General features: G+C 42.6%; 1 protein-coding gene across 5 annotated transcripts in view; it reads left to right on the top strand.

Moving 5' to 3' along the window:
• Stard13 (StAR related lipid transfer domain containing 13) overlaps positions 1-25330 on the top strand; it is a 207676-nt gene that overhangs the window by 19431 nt on the left and 162915 nt on the right. Inside the window, exon 1 of one of the 5 annotated variants that reach the window (XM_076923829.1) lies at positions 23800-24113. The exons of 2 other annotated variants lie outside the window; for them this stretch is intronic. In XM_076923829.1, coding sequence (XP_076779944.1) covers positions 23945-24113 — 169 coding nt within the window. In that variant the 5' untranslated portion in view covers positions 23800-23944. Of the gene's footprint in view, positions 1-23799; positions 24114-25330 lie in introns of those variants that run through there. 2 more of the 5 variants (XM_076923824.1, XM_076923828.1) reach the window with 2 other exon arrangements.

Raw genomic sequence — 25330 nt, forward strand, 5'->3', positions numbered from 1 at the left:
ACAGAGACAAAATCATACAGAGAAGACGTGAGAACCACCTCCTTCTGAAAAATCTACATATTCTCATGTTGTTTTTATGAAGAATTTGTAGATTTTTTTTAAAACAAAAAAGTAGTCATAATCACCTTGACTTTGAGCCTCAAATTCTCTCTATTCAACTTCGAGTTTGGGGTTTGTGTTTAATGGAGTTGGCTCAGAAAAATAACATATTCAAAAAATCTATTTAGAGTTTGAATTCTGGATAAAATGGGCCTGTTTCTAAATTAGGTATGAGCCCTTACCCTGGACATAAGGAGCTTTTGTTGTGTAGACTTGAAGAATTTCCCAGCTGGGGCAATGCCAGTTCACAGATTCAGACAGACGGATTTTGAAGGGAGTCTGCAATGTGCACACTCCCTTAGCAAATGTTTTTGAATATTCTCAAGGAACATACTTAGCTTGAAAACAAATATGGGATGCTTATTTTAAAGTCAGTAGTAATTGTTATCATTCATAGAGTATAAAAATGCACGTCCTGTTTTTGCATCGTAGAGTGCTAAGTTCGTTTGTCATGTTATAGCTCTAGACCCTTTGCGGTGTTGAACACACATAGCAAACACACTTAGAATCTGACACCCAGCGTTTGGCCATTGTGAAGGACTGCATTTGTTTGTTTGTTTGTTTGTTTGTTTGTTTTTGCTCCCCTTGGTCCAATATCAGTGTTCATCAGCAGTGGGAAAATCTTCATGAAATTGCCCAGAAGAATCCAGGGTCTGATCTGGTGTTTTTCCCCAGTAGAGTCTGTGAAGGCCATGGAACTAAACCAGAAGGGAATTGTACTGGAGCAGCGATCAGATGGCCCCAGAGAGATAGGGAGGGAGAGTTTCTGAGACATTTTGTACCCAGACACTCTTGGGAACGCCAGCTGCACCTCCCTGTAGTTGCCCCTAAATATCATTTTCTCCCCGTATTAAGTGAATTGAGTGCCAGAGAATCCAGCTGCAAATGTAGAAAACTGAGAGAGCAGGCAGCTGGAAACAGGATTGAAGTTGATATAATTGGAACATAAGTACACGCATTAGTATTCAGTGTGTCTCTTTAGCGAAAGGCACTTTGCTGGGTTCTGTGGCATAGGTAGAAAAGAGTCTTTTTCAGTCACACGTGCACGTGCTAGATTGTCCTTGTAAGATAAACTGTGTATTTCATTGTGAAGTTCTATAGAAGAGGAAGGTCCTGTGGCAGAGTGCAGGGAAATAGGGGTAGATACCTCTAGGGCAGCAGAAGGCATCCCTGTGGACCAACACTCAGGTGTGACTTCACCCTGAGGAAGGTCTAGAAAGAGCTCCTGCAGCAGTGGCCAGCATCTCCTCAGAACCTCAGCAGCAAAGAAATGTGGTTCAGAGTAGGCCTGGAAATCGATGCTGAACTCTACCACCAAGAACCAATGTTGAGACTGGACTGCTGGGCAGGCGCCATTAATACACTGCAACTCTCCTTACTTCATATTGCTGGGCTCCACACAGTAGTTCTGGGGGGAGGTGTTCATCTTCTACTTGGAAGAAAACCATTGGAACTTGGGCAAGTGAGATGTCTCATCCAGTAAAGGTGCCTGCAGCCAGCCAGAAAACCTGAGTTTGATTCCCGATAACCACGTGGTTGGTGGGAGGGGAGAAGCAGCTCCTGGACATTGTTCATACCTGTGTCTGCATCTGTATTTCAAGGTTTCTTTTGAATCAGTGTGGCGGGTTAATAAATTGATACTACAGCTTCCTCACAATGGGCTGGCAACTGTAACTAGTTTATAAGTGTAGCAATAGAATACTATTATAATAGTAACTGTATCTAGAGATAATGGGTATCTCTACAGACCTTGTTCTGGTTTTGTATCCTTTCAAACATTGGGTTATTCATCAGATGACTGGGATTGTAAGGTATGTTTTATGCTTTTGTAGACAGCCATTTTTTTTTCCTTTTAAAGTTGTGGACAGCTTGGCTTGTAAAGAGAAAATGCATCAGGTCTTTTTGAGTCGACATAGAGGGCTTTCCAGAGCCTTCTGAATCCTGGGCTAGCACATCTGTGGCTTCTGCATAGCAGCTGTGAGGCGAACAGCTGTCGGGGTCTCTGCAGGCCCTAGCATTTGTTGCACTTTTCAGATAACTGACATTTTTATGAGCAGGTGTAAGTTTCTAAGTTTTATTTGAAGAAAATATGATTTTTTTGAGGTATGAAGCATAATTTCTGGTTTATTTGTTGGGAAATGAAAGCAGCAGATGCATTTTGATGTATTCGTGGCATTTTAAGGTTCTCAGCCAAACTCTGTCAGAACACTGGCGGGAGGCTCCTTTAGCCATAGTTCAAGGTCTTTCTGAACATGTTGTTTCAGACCTGTGTTACTTAAGATGCCAGGCTGCCTATTTGTACTCTGTGTACATTGGGAAGAAATACAAGCCATTCTTGTTCGGCTATCACGTGGTTTGAATTATTATATAAATGAAGATTTTAGATAAGGCCATGAATAGTTATGTAAAATTGGGTAAATGAAGAAGATTCTGAAATGGGATACAATGATTGTTTTTCTGGGAGTCACACACATGCTAGTCTCGACACTTTGATTAACGAGCAGTGAATTGATGGTGTCTGCTGCCAAACACCTGCTTTATTCAGAACATTCTTCTGCTCCGTGTCATAGCAGCCCTTAAAAAAAAAGTGTTAGATGAAGTCTTTTCTTTGTAATGAAACAAAGGCTTACCCGATTTTCTCTTTTTATAAAAGTGTTCCCTATAATATTGAAAAGGCAATGAAACTGACCAAGAATTATGAATGGTCTGCATACCGTGGTTTAGAAGCATTGAAAGAACAGTGAAGAACAACTCCCAGCAGCAAGGTTTGTTTATAAGAACACACTGCAGAAGAGATGGGTTAGGGCTTGGCTGAGAGGGAGCTGAGCAATGTGCACTCATGCTCAAAGGTGACATGCAAAGAAGGGGGAAACACTGTCTACACTTCCATCATTTGACTGCTTGGCTCAAGGCAGGATGCTCCCTCACTGGTTGTATTATTATTATTATTATTATTATTATTATTATTATTTATTATTCACTTTACATCCTGATCACTGCCCTCCTCCAGTGCCATCCCCAATCCCACCCCTTCCCTGTTCTCCCCTCCCTTTCTCCTCTGAGAGGGTGGAGGCCCTTCTGGGTACACTCCACGGTGACACATCAAGTCTCTGCAGGGATAGGTGCATCCTTTTCCACTGAGTCCGGGCGAGGAAGTCCAGCTAGAAGAACACATCCCACAGGCAAGTGACAGCTTTAGGGACAGTCCCTGCTCCAGTTGTTCGGGATGCACATCAACACTGAGCTGTATGAGCAGATGCTACATATGTGTGGGGGACCAGCGTGTGCTCGCCCTTTGGTTGGTGGTTTGGGTGCTCCGTTAACTCACTTTTTTCATCTTTTAAATTAAGCTGATAATCCTTCTGTGAGAAACTATGTGTAAGATGACAGTAGCAGCACGGTGTAAGTAAGGTGTGTAAAGCACTAGCTCTTAATAGCTATTATCACTGTTTCCTTATGAAAGTGATAGAAATCGGGGCATTTAGGTACAGGATGTGCTGTATTCAAAACACTTCCTAAAAGCCCTCCGTGGGTGGCTCTACTGACAGTTCAGTCAGTAGTGTGTTAGCCACGAGAGCTGGAAGACCTGAGTTGGATCCCCAGGACCCACATATGAAGCTGAGCAAGACAATATATACTTGTAATCCCAGCTACTGAGGAAGAGATACAAATGTATCTCTGGGGCTCCTTGGCCAGCTAGCATCCAGGCAAGGGAGAAACTCTGTCTCAAAAAATAAGATAACACAGGGATTTTATTTTATTTTATTTTATTTTAAAAGAAAGAAGAAAGAAAGAAAGAAAGAAAGAAAGAAAGAAAGAAAGAAAGAAAGAAAGAAAGAAAGAAAGAAAGGAAGGAAGGAAGGAAGGAAGGAAGGAAGGAAGAAAGAAAGGAAGGAAGGAAGGAAGGAAGAAAGGCATATGGAAATACAACTCACATAAAGTGAGCGATCTCTAAAGTACACACTGAAATGGTTTTTAGTGTGTCCACTCACCCCTACCTAAAGGAAATCCCAGGCTGTACATTTTATTGTTTCTGTCTCAAACCTGGGTAAACATGAAGCAGCTCCCTGTCCAGATAAATCTGGATACTCTAGGTGTTCATGTAGACACTTGTATGATGGACACATCTTTGAATAGACGACTAGTTACACCTTGATTATGTGGTAACTTCATATTTAACTTTTTAAGGAAGTAGGGATAGCTGCATTTTACATCTCCACACCCCCACCCCCTTCCTTTGTTTCTATGCCAGAAGTGGGCTCCAGTTTCCCAATAGGTTAACCAACACCTGCCCAGTTTTTTCAATGAAGCCATCCTAGAGAGACTGTAAATAGCATCTGTGTGAATGTCTTGTATTGTATTTAAGGAACAAATGAATTAAAATTCTTTAACTTTTTCATCTGAATTGTTTGTCTTCGTTGGGCTGTAAGAGTGTTCTTAGTGTTTCTGAATTCTTAAATCGAATAGGTTAAATTATTCATAACTGTCTTATTTGGGGGATTGTGTTTTCTTTTGCTTGATACTGCACTGCAAGATACAAGGTTTCATATTTCCATAAGATCCAATTTATCTATTTCTCTTTGTTGCTTCATATGTCTTTTCTAAGAAAGAAAAAAAGGCCTAATCAAAGGTTAGCAGAATCTGTACTCTTTAAAAAAAAAAAAAAAAAGATGTATTCATTTTATATACTGTAGCTGTCTTCAGACACACCAGAAGAGGGCATCGGATCCCATTACTGATGGTTGTGAGCCACCGTGTGGTTGCTGGGAATTGAACTCAGGACCTCTAGAAGCACAGTCAGTACTCTGAACTGCTGAGCCATCTTTCCAGTCCTAGACTTTTTTCCTAAGAATTTTATAATCTTACTTTCTATATTTGTATCTCTAGATCATTTTGAATAGATGTGTACTCTTTTGAACATATATTTGGAATACACATACACCTAATGAGAATGATCGAGTAAGGGCCTACATGCATTTTTATACATGAATATTCAATTGTCTTACACAATCTGTTGAACTGAATTGTTCTGGCAACCCGTCAACACATTCATTCCTACATTAAAATGAATGCCAATGCTTTATGAATCAAAAATGAGGGAGTTGATTGCTAGTTGTATTGTCTTCCAAATTATTGGACTATAACAATATCTCTGTTGTCTCATCTATAAAATGCTGGTAATAATACCTTACTGTATCATTTAATGTATATACCATTTAGTAAAGACAGAGGCCTAGCTCAGTTTTTAAAAAGAAATTACTGCTGAGTTGATCCACAAATAAGAAGTAATATTATATGTTAATTAAAAACAAAATCTTGAGATGTATTCATTTATTCATCATTATTTAAGAAAACTTAACAAGTGCCTTTAGTAGAATAAGAAAATTGAAGAGATAAAATTTTCACTCTTGGTGGGGGGGGGGGGACACTTACTCTATACTAGAGGACAGAGCAATAAATCAATAAACATCTTACATAGCATCAGATAGGACTAAGTGTAGGTGAAGGAAAAATAAACAGATTGTAGAGAACCAGTAGTGTATGGTGGATGAGGAAGACCCATGAAGGATGGAGATACATGGGAAGAGGTGTAAGTGGGGGGAGGAAATGTGCCTCTGGAGTATGGTCCAAACTGAGAAAGTGTGGAGAACAAGAGTGGAGACAGGCTGCTACGGAAATCAGCAAGAGAGGTGGTAGTGGTTCCAGACAGGAGTGATGACTGGCATCTGATTAGACTGCATTTGGAAAGCACCACTGGGTGATTGCTTATCAGTGGGTTAGTTGTAGGATGATTCTTCAAGACTGGTTCAAAAGACAGGCACATAGTGGGGTCACTTAATGAGACTGCAAGCCTACAGAAGGGCAGGTGGACATAGAGCTTTCAGGACACTAGAGACCTAGTGGAGAACCCAGACAATTAAGATATGAGTCTGGAGTTTAGAGAAGACCATATGACTAAGTGATATAGTTTGAAGAATCACCAGGATGTCTTTAGTGGTTAAAGTCAGGACTGGATGAGGTTCCCTGAGCAACTAAGCAATAGAAAGAAGAGAAGAACTAAGAAGTGAGCCCTACTGCAATTCTGCCTTAGCCCCAGGGAAACTTCATCAAGGATACTGGAGTGCTAAGAACACTAGCTTACAGAGAAGCAGAAGGAAACATGGAGTCCCAGGAGTCAAGTGAAGAATTAATTTAAAGGAGAGAGTGGTCTCAGGTGTCAATTTTCTGAAAGTTCTGGAATGTTAAGGGAAAAAAAAAAAAATCACTGCACTGGTAAGATGGAGATTACTGGTGACCTTGGCAAATGTTGTAGCCTCACAGGTGTGTGTTGGTGATAGACAAGAGGTGAAGAAGTAAGTGCTATGACCTCTGTAGGAGCTGTAGTCTGTGCTCAGTCATAGTACACGTGGAACTTGTGGTCCAGTCCAGAGGCAGCATAGTAGGTCGAAAAGATAAACCTATGCTCACTCACCCTTGTTTTCAAGACCTTAAGCAAATCGTTGTTTAAATGCTGCATTTCTTTTCTCTCGTGTATTAACTAGCGAAGAATATACACGCCACTCACCTGATACTGCCAGCAATACCCCATTCTGAAGCAGCTTCCGTCACACAACTGTCACATGATAAACTAATTATATTCTGCTCATTTTATTTCTGTTGTGTATAGCATATGCATGTGTGTTGATGCACATGCATGTCTCCGAATTTATATGATGGGCAGAGGCTGACATCAGGTGTCTCCTTCTGCTGCTCTCCACTTTAGTTTTGGAGACAAGGTCTCTTAGAACCCGAAGCTCACCGGTTTGACTGCACAGGCTGGCCAGGGAGCTCCAGAGAGCCAACTGTCTCTATGCAATTGCTAGGATTATGGCACTGGGTGCTGTGTCCAGTTTTTATTTGGCTGCTGAGGAACCAAAGGCAGGTTCTCTTATTCAGACAGCAAACACTTCACCCTCTGAGTCCTTCTCTGTTGTGCTGATTTTATTCATATCCTCCAAGCAAGATTGTTCTTCATCGTTTGCTATGGACAAATTCATTGCTTTGTAGGAGTGAGAAGACTGTACAAAAGAGGAGACACACTTGTGTTCTGACTAGAGTTTTCTTGGGAAAGAAGAACTGAGCCATATTTCTGATAAGGGAAACAAAGCATGTGTGACTGATATCAAGTGAGTCAAAAGGCTGCCTAAAGAAGTAAGAGCTTCCAATGGGGAGAAAGGTAGAAAATAGGGCGCAAAGATCCGTAAAGCCACGAGATCTTCGTGTGATTTTAAATGAAAGATGTGTATGTGCTAATTATTTCCACTTATTTAAGACCTCAGGGCCTCTGTAGAGCTGAGTTCAAAAGCAGCCACGGTCACTAGCTAGAAACAGAACAAACATGCAAGGCAATTTCATAGCTTTTAGCACTCATTTTAGAGATAAATCCACACCATCCAGGAGCATCAAGTATTCCTTCCAAATGCTACTGTCTGGGTACCAGTTGTGTTGTTGTTGTTGTTGTTGATGATGATGATGATGATGATGATGATGATGATGATGATGATGATGAGTTTTGACTTTCCATTTTGATGGTTAACATGTCTGTTGCTTTAATAAAATGATGGAGTTGTTGAATACTTTGACTTAGCAAAGTTAAAAGGTGTTAAATTTAAGTTTCACTCTTTTTTTTTTTTTTTTTAATATTCCTGGTCTATGAAATAGCCTAGAGTCTGAAATCCTGTGTCTTAAGAAGCACAGTTTCTAAGTCCTACAAAGATTGGTTCACTTAACTCTGAAGATACCATGAGAGTTTATAATTACTGTTGTTGTTAATAGATGATGGGTTTGTCAACCAGAGCACTTCGGGGATGTTCTCGTGCTCTCACACAGTCAAAGCTTCTGTTTACATATAAAATTCCGAGTCTGATTTATGCAAATAAATTCAGAGCTGTGCTATTTGATTTTTAACTCTCAACCAAAGAGGTCAACCAGATGTTCAAACAACATCATACTGAATATTCCTGAAAATCCTTCTCAGCCCCATGGAAGGATTTGATGAATTGGAGAAAGTGGAAAAGTGAAGTCTTGCCAGGAGCTTTTATGCAACAATTCATGTTTCTGTAGCTTTCACTTCACATCTGCATTACAAAGACAGGCATCCGAGGGGAGCTAGTGTAAGATCATTTTAGTTGATATCAAAAAATCCTTGGTAGGATATTTTCCAAAATGTCTTATATTGTTTCTCCTTGCAAGGATGTTATAGCGCACACACACCATCCAACTCTTGTACAAACATTTCTAACTGCTGTTGAACAGACATGCTCTCATAAACCTGTTGCAAAAGTATCTGTTTGTTATTTATATTATTGCTGTCTCGATCTTTGGCCTCCTAACTCAATCATGTGTATTCTACATGATATACTATGAGACAGAGTGATTATAAGTGACATAACTTTTGGTCTCAGGAACTCCATTATTACACAATAGGATATAGAGTACCAGTGCTTTACTGGAAGTGTCGTTATTGGAGAAGTATATACCAGCTCTTGGTGTTCTGACTGGCCTGGGAGTAAATTTTGACTCTCCCATTTAATTTTACGACTCTCTCTTTGTAGCATGGAGATAATAATCCTGCTATCACTTGGTGTTTGGCTGTATCACTGGTTGTTATAATAACTAAAAGAAGTGCTGTTTTCATTCACTTATCAAGGGTTCACTAAACGTATGCATGAAAGCAACATACACAGCAAAGATCACACTCACAGTCCTTTCAACTTTCGTTCTGTGTGTTGATTCAGAGAACTGGCCTTTTGCCACAGTGTGCTGTGATAAAGTCCTTATCTTGGCAATATTGTCTGAACTTTTCTCCCAAGCCTATGACATTTCACCTATTGTCGAATTCTACTTTCAGTGCCTGGGGATAGCTGATGACCCATGGCTGCTTTGTCTGTTGCCCCTGGGATAGTCCTCATTGGATATTGCCAGTCTTGGAGTTTATGTGGAACCTCTGCCTACACACATGGGTGTTAGTATAGATCTTATCCCTTGGACTGGGTGTGGCTTGATGCATTTCATAATTCAATTTGTTCTCACTGCATGCCTTAAAAATGGATTTCTTTCCAGATACCAGCCCCAGATCACATCTTCATAATATGGCTCTGTCACATCTTAGTCTCCGGATCAGTGTACGGAGGGCAGGGATAACTTACAGTTCCAGATGGTGTGGGCCACAGCTACATATGTGGCAGAGACACCTGTCAGAAGAGTGAAATCCAAACCAAAAGTATTACAAACACACTTGTTAAACAGACAGAGATGGGTCAACAGTCAGATAAATGCTTGGGGAAAACAGAACAGATTGCTATACCAGGCACAAGTGAAGGGTTTCAGATGCGACAGGTGGATCTGAATTCAGTCACGTCAGGAAAGTTTACCGGCTGCCCTAGAGAAAGGAGAGGCAGATGAGTGGAGTGTCTTGACTTTTATCATTGGTAGTATCACTACTGTTTCTTTCCCAGAGCCAATTTTATTACTAATACACTAAAAAAGGAATGGAATTGTACTGCGTGCCAGCTGACTATAAAAAAAAAAAAAAAAAAAAAAAAAAAAAAGTCAGCGTGAGGCTGTGCAAGTCCTATAAGGCTTGGACAAACCGGTGTGAAATGGTCTTCAGGAGAGAAGTGGCTCCAAAAAACCACTGAAGTATGAATCCATCAGAGGATTGGATGGAGGAAGGATACTGACGAAGATGTCCAGACACGAAAGTCCAGCAAGCTCTTAGGGCTGCTGATCACAGACTAGGGTGTCAAAAGGATGTACAAATGGAAAGATTCGGGGCAGGTGCTGGCTTTACTTCTGAGATTCATATAACTGTTTATTATTAAAGCAAGCATGTATTCATGTTACACTGCCATGAATTTCCCCCATGGCATAAGGACTCTTTCTTCCAAATGCCTTATTTTTCTAAAACCAGATTCCTGGCAATGCACAAATGAAAAACTTCTCAAAAATGACATCTTCAATTACATTTCCCTCTACGGGATGCTCATACAATTCCTAAACGTGCTTGTTCCCAGAGGACTTACAGTGTTCTTACAGATGGCCAGTGGTAAAGATGGCCATTTTACAAGAAGATTAAAAATAAATCATAAGTCTGGCTCAGAACTTATGTTCTGGTAATTCAAATATAAGCATTTTGAAATTCACTTAAACTGGCTAAGAGTAGTCACCACCTACAAACTATGCTGTTGCTTAGAGAAAGATTTTGAGTCGGTCCCTGCTAAACCTGGCTCAGCAGGTAAATGGTTCGTCCTTCGGCATGGAATGTGCCTTGTTTATTATTACAGGTTTTGTTGTTGCTTGGATCTGAATACCGTGTTCCCAAATAAAGTTGTCTCTGAAGCTAACAACAGCTATTCTCACTTATCTTGCTAAGTTTTCCTTTGTTTTGATTGGGAGAGCAAAGCCATGTTGCCACACGTCTGTTCAAATGAATTAGCATTACACTGTGCACTGACTCATCCAGAAGGAATGAACCCACATAGCAAAGAGTCTCATCTCACGTGGCAGAGAGCATTCCTGCAGAGCTCGCCGGGAGCCACCCCCTTTCTTATTTTCTCCTTGTTTTAATGACACTGTCCTTAGCCTTGAACTTAAGGCAGGGAGTCGAGTGGAGCTGACAAAATGAGGCAGATCCACAGAAAATGGCAAGGTAAGGCAGTGTGGAGGGAAGAGTCTGGAAGGAGAGAGGAACAGAAATTTCTGTTTCTTAGGACAGGTAGTTTGGGCACATAAAGTCCCTGCCAAGGAAATTGTGACTTGAAAAACTCTCTTCCCCAGCAAGGTGGCATCTGAAACCTGGAATTAGCCTTTGAGAGAAAGAAGGGGGAGCATAGTATTTTCTTGTTAAGCCGAATGGGTCGTTGCTCCTTATGAATGCACTGGCTGGGTGGGCCAGATGGATCAGTGTGTAAAGACCTTGCTGCCAAGCCTGACAACCTGAGTTCGGTCCCCAGAGCTGGCATAGCAGTTGAAATCCTGACCCCCATCCATACTCGAACTCACACACGCATGCTGACACTCACAAAGGAAGAAAACGTAGTGGAAATTTTCAAAAACTGGACTGAATACAGGAATAAATGAAGCCGTGAATAAACAGTGAAAACGGTTTGGTGATTGTAAGTTACCACTACATATGTACATTAAAGCAAAATGTATGCTTTGTGTGATGGCACAAGCACAGCTTTCAAATTTTCTTTGGAACTAATGATTTAGTGGGCACGTCTTACAACAAGAGCACTGAGTGTTTTTCAGGGAGTCAAAGAAATAACATCATTTTCCCTTCCATGGAACTTTACAAGATAGTCTACCTGCATGAGAAACATAATATAAACAATGTCTCATGTACAAAGTTGCTTTCCTCCTATGTTTAGATTGGTCCCACCCTAACCCACCATAGCCCTCATGAATGGTTCATCACTTTATCCCACAGTTCTGAAGAAATACAGTAAATATTTTCGACTAAAGAAATGACTTCAGATCAAACTCCATGAAACACACTGCACTGGTTACTTTCCCAATCCTGTGATAAAGCATTGTGACCAAGCAACTTTCAGAGAAGCGTTTATACTGGATTATGGCTTAGAGTTCTCATGGCCAGGACACATGGCAGCAGATGACAAGCATAGCAGCCAGGATAGGAAGCTGAGAGCTCACGTCCTTTACGACTGGAAATGTCAAGAGTGGGTTTTAATCTCAAAGGCCCTGTCTTCAATGACATACTTCCTCCAGCAAGGCTGTGCCACCTAAACCTTCCCAAACAGTTCCACCAGCTGGGATCAAACAGCCAGATGCCCGAGGCTATGGGGGACATTCCTCGTTCAAACCACCACATATGCAGATAATTCCCACCCACATCTTTTATACTCTGGGCTGCGTCTGAGGTGTGTTAGCACAAGAGGGATTGAAAGTGTTGCATCTTCCTTACTAAATTTTATTTGGGGTAGATTAAGAATGCGGTCTATTTCTAACAAGCTCAGAATGTTAACGATCTCTCATGAATGCTCACATTCATTTGTTCTGTTATTCATTATAATGAAAGAAGAGGAACCAGCAAGGCAAGTTTGGTATCACAAAGGAATTGGCAGGATGTTGTTAAGTCTGCCTGTCCTATTCAGTGTTATAATGACCACGTTGTATGAGTCTGTGCAAATGACGTGAACCACTGCTTAGGGATGCGTGACTTCTAATGGAGACAGAGATGAAAGGCTTGTAATCCTGAGCATAGAACTTGTTTTTATTTTTGAGACAGAGTTTCATTGTATAGCCCTGGCTGACCCAGAACTCATTTTGTATACCACACTGGCCTGGAACTCATAGAGATCCCACTGTCTCTGCCTCCCAAATGCTGGGATTAAAGGTATATATCACCACGCCCTGATTCTAAGGATATAATTTTAAAAACTCATTTCCCTTTTGCGGTCACCTAATGGTTTCCTTTCTTGCAATATTTTTCTCTTTCTGAAGTTAATTCTTTGAGCATTTTATGCTTTTTAAAAAATAATGCTTTGAGCATTTTACACAGCGGAGTTTAATCATATTCACCCCTCCCTCAAACCCCTCCCAGCTCAACCCACTGCCCACAACCACCCAACTTTTTGTTCTCTTTTTAAACAGTTGGTGTTGCCCATAGTTTCCTGGAGTGTAGCCTTGACCAACCTACCAGGGGCCATATCTTTAAGAAAGACTCTCATCATTAGCTAGGGGTGGGACTTTGTGCCCACCTCTGGCCTCCAGGCTGGGATTCTGCCTGGCTTGTGTATGCTGGGACAATGCCGGGAGTTCATAAGTGCAATTGCCCTTACTGAGCCTGGAGAACACCGCTTCCCTGTAGGAAGCTGCTTTCTTACTCTTATCTTGTTCATTGATGCCTGGAAGAGCCACCAGCATTCTTGTTAGCAAAGGAAAAATTAAAACCGTCTATACACAGAAGAGAATGTTGGCAACATCCACTCCCAAGAACTAAACACTCAGTGGTGTTTGCTGCGTCTCTGACCTTTGGGTGAAAAGGACAGTTTCAGAGCTGAAGATGCAGTTCCAGGGCACAACCTTTACGTTGTATACCCAGACAATAGGCGACGGGAACTAACTGAAAGGACTGCTCGGAGTAGCATTCTAGTCGGCTGGCGCCTAGGAAGCAAATGGCCTCTCTCTCTGTAAACCTTCATCTCCCCCTCTTTCTTGCCCTCCCCCTTCCTTGCCCCTTCCAGAGATACAGACCATCTGTGAAGACTTCAAATAATGAATCAATAGTAGATCATGTATGTCTCTTGTTAATTTCCAGAAATTAGATTCTGCATGAAGGAAACATACATGGACAGGCTAGGGCTTGAGAACATCTATTTCTTTACATCCCCAACTCCTTTATTGGAAGCTGTGTGTGTGTGTGTGTGTGTGTGTGTGTGTGTGTGTGTTGTGCAAAGGAATGCCTGTAGAAGCCAGAAGTCAGAAGTCAGCATCTGGTATTCTTTTCTATTCCTTTCTGTCTTATTTTCCAAGCCAAAGTCTCTCACTGAAGCTGGAGCTCTCCAATGAGCTAGACTGGCTGGTCAGCAAGTTCCAGGAATCCACCTGTCTCCACTCCCTGGTGCCAGGGTTGCAGGACTGTGCTGGAATTCCCAGCTTTTTATGTGGATGATGCGAATCCAAACCTGAGTCCTCATGCTTGCTCAGCAGACACCTAATCAACTGAGCCATCCCCTCAGACAACATTTGTATTCTTCATGAGACAATTCATGTTTTAATAGACATTTGGCTGAAGGGCGAAGGATGAAAAGTCATTTCTAGGATTCGGCCACTTTAAAACAAATGCAGACATGCATGTTGACGGGTGCTATTCGGTTCTTTAAAAATACAGTCCAAACCTTTCCAAGCATGGTGGCTACAGCACAGTCTCCTTCCTGCCTTACCGACTTGATGCACTGTCTATATGTCCTTTATCCACACAGGAGCATTCTTGTTAAGATGAAATAATTGAGCAAAGATATAAATCATTAACTAGGAAACAGATTGATTCTAGATTGGGTGATGATTATTGTCCACAGGGGTAGCCGTGGTTTAAATGTTCTCTGTCCAGAGACCATCAGTCAGGTGGTCTTGCCAAGTGTCCTGGAACAAACACTACTGTAAACCTCTGTATGCTGTAGGGCTATTGTTCCCCCAAATATAGCTCCTTTGTGTGGAGGGCCAGGAAATCCAGTGGTAGAATGAAACAATGGAATTCTGCCCAGGAGCATTTCTAAGTAGCAACCCTTTGATAAGAGCCGGCTAGGGAGGAAACACCACAATTGTTCTTTACCAGTAACTGTTTAAAGGATTTGATTACAAATGGATACTATGTGGTAGGTCTGTGGTAGAGAAGATTCTTGTTCTCTAGTGCTGGCTACAGGAAGAAGTGAAGGGTGCACACCATCTTGTGTATCTCATGGATGCTTCACCTGTCAATGAAATAGCCCACGGCCTATGGCTTAGGCTGAAAATAGAGATGGGACATGGGGAGGAGGGAGCATTCTGGGAGAGAAGAGGGGAGGAGCTTGAAAAGAGACGAGGAGACACATAGCTGCATGGTGCCTGAGCACAGGCAACCAGCCACGTGACAAAATGTAGGCTAAAATAAGTGGGTATATTCAGTTATGATCTAGTCAGAGTAGCGTCTATGGTCTAACTATGTGGCCAAGATATTTGTAAATACATTTTGAGTCTGGGAGCCTTGGGCTGGGAGGCAGAATGGGGCCTCACTTCAACAATGGGCTATAAACACAGAAGGAGTAACATAAAATCGTAGCTCTTAATGCTGCACTGGGTCTACTTCCAAGGTGCTGATGAGAACACAACCTATAAACTGCACATAAGCCCTTCTCCAAAAGGAAAAAAAAAAAAATCAAAGCGGAAGTTACACAAGAATACCAACGGGAGGAATTGACTGCAAAAATTTCACCAAACCTCCTGACAACAGAGGACCTTGAGAACTTGCTAGACCTTCTAGACTTGCACTGGGAGATTATGGGCTGGTTTTTTTTTAACTTCATTTTTATGATAGTTTTGTATGTGTGTGCCCATATTTGTATGAATGCTTTTGTGTGTATGTATACGTACAAGCATGTGAAGGCCAGATGACATCCTCGGAGGTGCTGTGTGCAGGGTTTCTCAGTAGCTTAGAGCTTTCCCAAGCAGGCTATGGTAGCTGCAGGCATCTGTATGTCCCTGCATTCCAACATCTCTAATTATAAAGAAGTGTCACCATGCCTACCTGTTTTTGCATGCATACTAGATATTGAACTCACACATGATTAATTTTCATCTCTTTTTGTCCTGGGTTAGATTTCAGTCAACAAATATATATATGGTCAACTTATGTGTGTGCATGTCTGTTTGCATGCATGCATGTGTGTGCACACATGTGCATTTGTGTTTGTGTGCATGTGTGTGTGCGTACAGAAGCCTATGCTTGTATGTGTGTATAGACCATTTATAGGCACAGGAGAGACCATAGCTTCAACACCAGTTGAATGGCAATGCTTGAGACTTTACAACAGAGCAATACAAGCAAGAGTAGCATCCTGGGAAGGCAGACTTTTTCTCGTGTTCAGGGGAGATGAGTGGGCAGGCAACTAGACACAGCATTGTCAGTCCTCTGGACAGGGCACCCAGCCCCATTGTATGGAGGCAACCTTGCAGGAACAAATGCACACAAGTGTCTGGAAAAGGAAATTTGTAGACTCTGTTTCTCCTTCTCTGGGTGTTTTGAACACTGGAATTTTGCTTAGCCGTGTCAGGCACTCAGGGCCTAAGTCACAAAGGACAGTGCCTGCAATCATTGGGCCTTTGGGTGTCTTTGTCTCTGCTTTCTATCACAGAGAGTGCTGGAATTTCCTCAAGGCTGAGGCTTCTCCTGCACATCCTCTAGTGTGAACTGTTGGTTCGGCTTCACCTTTTTATCATATGAGGAATGTAATTAGTCAGAATGTTTGAAAAGTGGAAATCCAAGAAGCATCACCCGTGGCCAAAATTACCTTTCAGCATATTTTCTTTATACTTTTTATACTATACATTTTTAATTCTAAAAAAAAAATTGTAAGCATTGTGCATTCCACACTACTTTGTCTCCTTAACGTTTTACTCACAAAGAGTTGATTGACTAATAAGATGCCAAAATAGGTCTTCTAATGTAATCCATTACTGAGAAGAAGCCAAGATCAAGGAGAGTTCCTGAGACGCCCAAAGCCAGGAAAAAGAATAGAGAGTGCTTTAAATTTATAAGTTGCAAGTGTCTCTTAGGGATGCCCTGTCCTTTGCAGCAAACACATTTTTTAGCGATCAGAAGCATTCTCTTGTGATTGATTAGTGATGAGTCATGTTGGCAGGGCAGGCTAAGGAGAAGGCAGCCACGCCTGGCGATCCATGCGGTACTCGGTCTGTTTAAACAGGTCTGTGCCATGAGACTCAATATGATTATGTTGGCACTCTGGGAGGTTGTCCAGAGGCCACTGTGCTCTCTGATAGTCGCCGAGCTCTGATGACATAGGAAATTTCAGGAGAAGCTCCACCTATTCTTGCACGTGTATTCTCTAATACATAAGCATTCCCGCAAAGGCCACACAGAACCACTCCGTAGCCAAACGTGGAGGACACTGCACTAAGCAGAATAAGACAGATGTGCAGAGAAACATGCCTCATGATCTCACTTGCTTGGACAATGTGAAAATGGGGGTGGATAGGAGACATTGATCAGAGAGTGAGACCTCTCCATCACAGCTGGATAAATTTTGGAGATCAGTGTGCAGAGGTGACTGTAGTGAGCCACACTGCATTGTTTACTTAAAATCTGTAAGTGTCTTCTAAGTGCTGCAAGGAAACACCATGACCAAAAGGCAAGTTGGGGAAGAAAGGGTTTATTTGGCTTATGCTTCCACATTGCTGTTCATTATTGAAGGAAGTCAAGACGAGAACTCAGACAGGGCAGGAACCTGGAGGCAGAGCTGATGCAGAAGCCATGGAGGGCTGCTGTTTACTGGCTTGTTCCCCATGGCTTATTGAGCCTGCTTTCTGAACCCAGAAGCACCAGCCCAGAGATGGCACCACCCACAATGGGCTGGGCCTCTCCCATTGATCACTAACTGAGAAAATGCCTTACAGTTGGTTCTTATGAATGCATTTCCTCAACGGAGGCTCCCTCCTCTCTGATGACTCTAGCTTGTGTCAAGTTGACACACACAACCAGCCAGTAAAATAAAAAAGCAGATTTTAAATGTCTCCACCCCCAGCAACCATGGGTATTAACGGATATGTTAATTTGACTGTGGTAATTAGTACAATGTACATACATATGTCAAACTATTACTGCCACAAATGTAAAATAGGTACAGTTTCAGATTTTTTTTTCCTAAAGGCCAGAAATAACTCTTTTTCCTATGGCCGGGGAGTTTCTGTAAGGAGTGCTCCGAGAGAGACTCACGTTGCAGCCATCTAAACACACAGGGTTGCGTGGCTTGTTATTCTAAATAATGTTCTCACACCTGCTGTGCCTCTTCTCACCTTCCCGCCCACCAAATGCACACGTCTTTTTGCTTTTTGTGTCAAACATGTTCTTGTTTAGCATTCGAAGAAACTACATAAAAATAAATCACTGGAGACAAGAATCATGAATTGAAACCATCTCAAAGCTTTCAAAAACTTTCAGGTCTTACCTCCTTGAGCTCAAAGTTGTTCAAGGACAGAGAGAACTCACCTAACAGCAGATATTAGGAGACAAACCTAAACACTACCCCGCTTTCTATCAACCGTAAAACAGTCTGGGTCAACAGACATAGCCTCCCACACAGTGTATCAAATAGAGTGTGATGGTGTGATTTCCTTTTCCGTCTTCGCCCACAGAGTCACTCACAGGCAAGGACCATGTCATTACCCTTACACCTACATCGGTGACACAAAGGCTGAATTCACAAATAAGTAAATAGAAATTAAAACAAGCAAGACCTCCCATCATGCCACACCAGATTGCAAAAGAGCAAAGCTCTGACTCCCTTAAGTGTGCACTCAGCAGGATTTGCTGCAATGCTCAGCTGTATCTGAGGTTCTGAGATTAGGGCACGAGCCGTATTTTCAAAGGGATGGAGGCAGAGTGGGATAAACACAAAAGAAAACAAACATCTGGAGGAATACTTATGTCGTCAGGTGGGATGAGAAGAAATGTCTAGCCTTCAGAAGATGCTTACAAATGGCATATAATGGCGGAGAGCCCCGTAGGGACAGTCCTGTGTGAGGAGATACACACATTGGTCCTGCCTCACTCTCCATGGCAGAGTTAGAGCCACTGGCTGGAAACTCTACAGGAGAATCTTCGTAAACAGCTTGGGCTTCTCTCTGAGAGACTGTGGACTGTGTGGGAAGGCAGAGGACAAACTGATCTTATAGGAAAAGGACAGTGGTGCTTGGTCAGCTGCATCAGAAGACATGTAATGTCTCTTCTAAATCCCAGATCCACAGCTGCCTCCAACAGATGCAGTGTGCACACCGATTCCATGTGAGCAAGTAAGAGCCTCAAGTAATTAGTGTGACACTTGACTGACTGGTAGTAAAACTAGAGAATAGTCATGATGATGTTTCTGAAGGCAGTAAGCTGTTTTTTTTTTTTTTTTTTAAATGTGTCTGTGTGTTTTGCCTCCAAGTGTGTATGTGCACCGTGTGTATGTAATGCTTTGGATGTCAGATCCCCTGGAATTTGAACTACAATGATTGTGACTTGCCATGTGGGTGCTGGGAACCGGACACAGGTCCTCAGTGAGATGATCCAGTGCTCTTACCTGCTGAGCTGCCTGTCCAGCCCCAGGATGAGCCACCCGAATGGAAGGGGAGGGGACCTCTGACCCATGAAAGAATTGAGAAAAGTGAGGTTTCGTTTGGTTGCATATGGGTTGTGGTCTCAAGCCAAGACAGACAAGATCACTGGCTATCTGAACTAGACCTGATAATTCCCAGGGCCACCACAAGGTCCATTCTGGGTGAATGAACCTCTGGCTATGCTCAACACTGCGACCGTAAGCAGCACCTGATCTCAGAATGGGAGACATTGTCTGGAGCTGGGGTGCTGATCCAAAGGATCAGATATGATGTCTGTCACCAAAGGCTGTACCCATAGCTGTGAACGTTGCCATCACTGGCCTATCTGCACTTGGCATTAAGCTTGTGGTGCCTTTAGACTAGGAAGGCCATTGGCATGGAGGTAGGCACACACATCACAGTAATGCTGACCCTATAGGAAGGCTCTGACATGCACCTGTAATCTATGGCTTCACAATGATTTCCAGAGCAGCCTGTTAAATCAGTTCTCCAGTTGTTTGCCGCCACTTGTATCTCAAATATTCCCTGGCTTGGCAGCAGTACCTTGGCTCCCTCCACACAGAAGGCCTGCTGAGGAGGCTGGAATGTGTGTGAAGGAGGAGATGGAAAGCGCTCCCTGGCTTCTATCAAATCGCTCCTGGCTTTTCTGCAGGATTCCATTGAGTGCTAATCTGGGATCACCTATCAAAAGATGCAGACATCTTAAATATCCCGAGTTTTGTTTAGAGATCAAATTTTCAAAGTTTTGACTGCATCTGGAGTGTCTGCCTCGAGAATGAATGCCACAGCGAAGGCCAGATAACTGCCATCGGCCCTGAAATAAGCAGAAAGCAGTGGACAGTGGCATGGTGACACACCAGAAGAAATCATGCCAACCCAGTCTGGTTTGGTGAAGCAGTGAGTTTACGGGGTCCTCATAGGTCCACGGGTAAGAGTTACTTAAAGGCTGGGCGGTGGTGGCGCAAGCCTTTAATCCCAGCACTTGGGAGGCAGAGGCGGGCGGATTTCTGAGTTCGAGGCCAGCCTGGTCTACAGAGTGAGTTCCAGGACAGCCAGGGCTACACAGAGAAACCCTGTCTCGGAAAAAAACAAAAACAAAAAAACAAAAAAACAAATAAACAAAAAAAAAGTTACTTAAAGGAGCACACACAGCAGCACTGAGAAGCCCAACCCAGCTTGGGGCACTCAGAATACAGCATCTGTGGAGCTCTCTGCAGGACCTGCAGGCAGTCTGCCCATCCTAGTGGGAGGTGTGTTTCCCCTTCTATTACTGCTGCTGAGATAACCTTGATGGGCTTTAAGAATCTTCGAGCTTCTGAATTTCCCCAGCCTTACAAGTTCAGTTTACTTTCGAAGTCTTAGAAGCATCCTTAATTCCCTCTGCAAGGGAATATTTCAATTCTGTGGAAACAGCTGCATCAGCATCATTGCAGAGGGACCAGGCTGTGTGGGCACCTGTCACTTCCCTTTGAGCTGAGTCTGGCACTCAGCCATCACTCCTAAGAGGCCCCACGGATCCATCAGGTGTTCTGGACTCTGACCTCCGTTTTTAGGATGCACAGTGGAATCTGACCCATCCCAGCCTTGCATTTCTATTTACACATGCCAGGATCTCATAACAATTCTGAGGTTATGGTGATTTTCAACATCCTTTCCCAAAATTCTATCACCTGAGGATTTCTCCAGCATTTTTTCATGGTGCAGGTTTGCCTTTCCTGTTCCTAGTGAGTGATAATAGAAAGGCTTAAAATGTCATCAACTTGGAGACACACAGTGGCTTTGATGCTTAAGACCTGGGCCATTACTTCACCTCCTGTGGGTCTCTACCTCCTTTTTCATAAACTATGGTACCTCACGAGTTGATAAGTGGCAGAAGCCTGGTATGTAGGTGCCCAACACTCTTAGTCCCTTGCCTCCCTCAGTCCTTGCCCTTCACTCACGTGCTCACCAGAGCACAGTGACAGGTCTCTCCATGATATGCAGAATGGCAGATAAGCCCAGAGAAGTCAGCAGCAGCTTTAAACAGAACACAACTGTTCTGTTCCCCCTCTGTTGGAAATTTCCCACTGGGACTATGTGATCAAACAACTCATGCAAAAAAAGGTTTCACAGCAATGACAATATGTTACCATTCAAACAAATTCTCAATGGTATCACCCATCTACTTTAAATAGACCACTTTAGAAATACAAGACAGCAAAAACAGGGTGGGCAGTTGACTGGATCAACAGTTACTGCCTGGGTTCTAATATAAGACCTTAGGGTGTTGCATATGGCATAGAGAAGACTCGTCTCTCCTCCTTGGATGCTCTTTTTAAAACAAAGCTGTCTTTTGAGAGGTCAGGCTTTGCTCCAAATTGCATTTCCATCCATCAAGGATCTAACCTCTCCCCCCAATTCAGTTTTTGTTCTCCATTGTCCATCTATGCAACATTGTTTTCATGTTAATGTGCTTACTTGTTAAACAATCCATAGTTACAATCTTGATGTTTTCGGAGTAAGGTATTCTAGGCTCTTTCAAAGCACAGTCCTCATTATACAAACAAGGAGATAGGGCAATATCGTTACATTTTTTTTTCTCAGTTACTATAGTGCTTCTGAGAATCATTCCATTTATTTTAAAAAATGTAGCCAAGAGAGCAATGAATTACAATCTTGGCAGCTGTGATGTCCAGCCTTTAAGGGTTACTCGGAGCTATAAAGTGACTACACACTGTTTCCTGCCTCACTTGGCTTCTTGAAACACAGTTTCTCGTTTTTCTTAAACACCACTGCCATTCCTCCTCTCTTCTTCCACCCATCTTGGATTCCCCCATAGTGAGAAAATGACCACTTCACACATCTGGTTCCATGCTTCTAGGGATGGACTGTCAAGCCTGTTCCGACATGCCCAAAATAGGGTCTCAGACCCATGGTAGCCAGTGCTGATTCTGTGAGCTTGGCTGAGAGCATCTGATACTGTGTTACAGAGTTTAATCTTTCTACTGTTCAGGCAGAGGCTTCTGAGGTACCAAGAAGCCGTACATACATACCTGCTACCTTCTACAAATCTACGGGAGAGCAAACTCTTAAGATCCCAATAAGAACACAAAGCCCATGACCTGATCCTGTAACATCTTCTCCCCTTATGCCGGAAAACTATCTTTTTGCATAGTCATCAAATGAGGCTCATTTACTATGATCATGAGAGAAAGTTATAAAAAATCAGGCCAGCAGGAATTTCCACAGGGAAAGGCACTAAATGCTGATAGGCAGAGGGAAGCAATAGTAACAAGAAGCAAGGTCTTAACTGGAGTTGTATTAGACTTTTAAAAAACTTTATTTATGTTGTGTGTATGCCTGTGTGCCTGAGTGCATGTGTGTGCACCACCCGCAGACACCAGAAAAGGGTGTCTGGTCCCTAGAACTAGAACTGAAGGCACTTGTGAACTGCTTGCTATTCGGGGGCTGGGGATCCAATCCAGGTACTGTGGAAGACTGGCTAGTGTTCTTAGCCACTGAACCATCTCTTCGCCTCCCAGTTAAACTTTCTGCTGAAAGTGTCTAGTTACTTAGCTAGGCTATGTTTCATTTTGAGTCAGCCAAAAGTAAGACCAACCTGTGCGTGTGCATGTGCGTGTGCGTGTACACGCGCCCGTTCTTCTGAATCCAAAGAGCTCTCTGTTCATTCAGATCCAGGCTTAGAATTCTGCAAGTTTTCCACCAGTTGTTATTGTTGTTTGCATCAAACACTTCTAAAGAGGAAAAAACTGGAGAGGAGAAATTCTGATTGCTCTCCTATGGCTCCTCGGCTATGGTTAAACTGACTAGCAGTTTCTTTCCCCACACACTTTGACTCTCTCCTGCATACATGTGGATACAGAACTCTCCTGCAGAGAAAGCTCTCTCCAGCTTCTCCTGTTGGAACTCCCAGACTCTGTCTCTGTTATTGTTTGGTTTGGGAATTTTTTGGTTCTGTTTTTTTAAAACAGCTCTGGCTTGCTACTACCACTCCAGTCAGAAATAATGTTGTTCCACTAGCGTTATGATAGTCTTCTCTCTCGTCTCCTTTTTAAATTGAGACCACTTCACATATGACTACTTACTAAAACCTTTATAAGCACTCACTATAAGTTTCCGCTATATTCCCGTGGACCAGCAGCTTATCCAGGGTCTTTGCAAGGACACCTGCATCCTGTGTAGTGATTCTTGGCAGCGGCTTCAATATGACTAGTACTTTGCAGTTGTTTCGTGGTGATTAAAAACTGGGGGAAGTAGACAAATTAAAGGAGCATGGCTGGGTGTTCAGGTTGTCTGGTTAGGTCTTTCTGTAAGAGAATCTTTTCTGATGCCCCCACTGCATGGTGGTCCAGAGAGTCTTTATTTATCTCTAGTGCCAACATATGATCCAAATGTTTGTACCCAGCGACCATACTTACTTCAAGTGATGTATTTCAAATACACAGCTGCAGGTAACACAGTTATCTTTTTTTTTTTTTTTTTTTTTTTTTTTTTTAAATTAAACCTAGCTGCTGCTGACTTTAGGAAAGCCAAAACTCTTTCTCTGACTTTCATGACCTCAAAAAGTTCCTATGCCAGGGCTTGTTCGTCCCCTCCTGTCTTCTCTGTGCCTCTCTCCTCTCTCAGCTCTGGGGTTTGGGGGGGTTGGTCAGACCCAGGTGCCTCCAATTCTCTATTAGCTTTAAGCGCAGTGTGAAAGATCTCCTCTGCCGCTGGTTCAACCTCGCGATCTGCTTGGGGCCGACGGAACACGCCCAGTACTTTTCTCCTCGTCCAGTGATTGGCTCCCGAGGTCACATGAGAACCCTGGAGGGTTGGAATTCTGACTTGTGGCTTTTGGCACTCCTTTTTCTTTTTAAAAATCGCTGGATCTGTGGCTCTCTCCCGGGACTCGGTGCCTTTGACCGAGGCTGGAAGCAGCTGCGAAAAGCCACCAGCAGCCGAGGTGGCAAGTGGAAACTCTCCCGAGATGTTCAGCCAGGTGCCCAGGACCCCGGCTGCAGGCTGCTACTATCTAAATCCCTTGACACCTGAGAGCCAGGAGATGTACTTGCGATTTGATCAGACTGCCAGGCGCTCTCCCTACAGGATGAGCCGGATCCTAGCACGCCATCACCTAGTGACTAAAATTCAGCAAGGTGAGTTGCGGGCACTGCCAAGGTGCCGCTTATTTCTGTTGGCTCTGTCTTGTGCTGCTTATAAAGTTATTGTTTGCACTGTGCACCGCACGGATTCGTATGCCACGCTGCGTGGAATTCTTTCAGATAACTTTAGACTAAGGTTCTAAGCAGTCTGTCACAGCACTGCGCCTCATAACTCACGAAAATATTTCCAGTAGGACGTGAATCATGAATTCCTAATCCTCCGTGTATCAACAGAGCAAATGAGAAAGGTTTACTCAGTGTGTGTCTTGGGGAGCTTTTCTGCAGGTAAACTCATACTCTGGTCACATTTAAAAGTGGACACTTGTTTGTTTAATTAAGGAGAGAGCAGAGAGCTGGCGACTAATGCCCAGAGTTTACAGTACATCTTCATTGAAGGGAAACGGTGAGAATCTAAGCTTAAGGCCATTGGACTGACAACTTGAATTACATTCTCTTCCTGTCTGTGTGCTTGTGTGGATAGTCACCACTGATTTGTTGATACTGTTTTCTTGCTAAAGGATAAATGTGACTCTTCACCTCAAAACAGAGCCTATGACTAGGCACACTTAGGAGACTGTTTTCCTAAGGCAAGTTGACAGTACTGGTTATAGGCTGCTAAGTGATCCTTTTCTATTCTCAAGAGAAAAAATTTAAAAACTCATGTACTCCAAACATTAATAAAACTCACGGTTTTTGTTTTTGTTTTTTTTGTTTTGTTTTGTTTTTTTGTTTTTTTTGTTTTTTGTTTTTTGGGTTTTTTTTTTGTTTTGTTTTGTTTTTTGTTTTTTGTTTTTTGTTTTTTGTTTTTTTGGCTTAAAGCTTAAACCATGCCCTGTGTGGTATAAATCCGAAGAATGTGAAGGCAGTCACTGAACTGGTAACCATTTAAAAAACAGACACATCTATCCGAAGTCAGGAAATAGTCACCTAGCTCCTAACTACAAACCTAACTAAACCATTACATTGGCCCTACCGGGAATTTCAAGAGCTATTATGAAAATACAGTTCCCAGTTAGATAAATGAATTTGAGATTATATTGAATTTTAGAGGGGAAGTTCAAAGTCTGTAATCTTAAAAGATCTCACTGTAATGTCTCCAAAAGGAACAATACATATTCTAGCGGCGGCATTTAATGAGATTGTTTCCTTGGAAATGGGCATTTGTTTGGGAAGGTTCAGGAACTGGCTATGTGTGAAGGATACTGGCGCTG

Source organism: Arvicanthis niloticus, chromosome 24 (genome assembly GCF_011762505.2).
Source record: "Arvicanthis niloticus isolate mArvNil1 chromosome 24, mArvNil1.pat.X, whole genome shotgun sequence".
Classification (NCBI taxonomy): Eukaryota; Metazoa; Chordata; class Mammalia; order Rodentia; family Muridae; genus Arvicanthis; species Arvicanthis niloticus.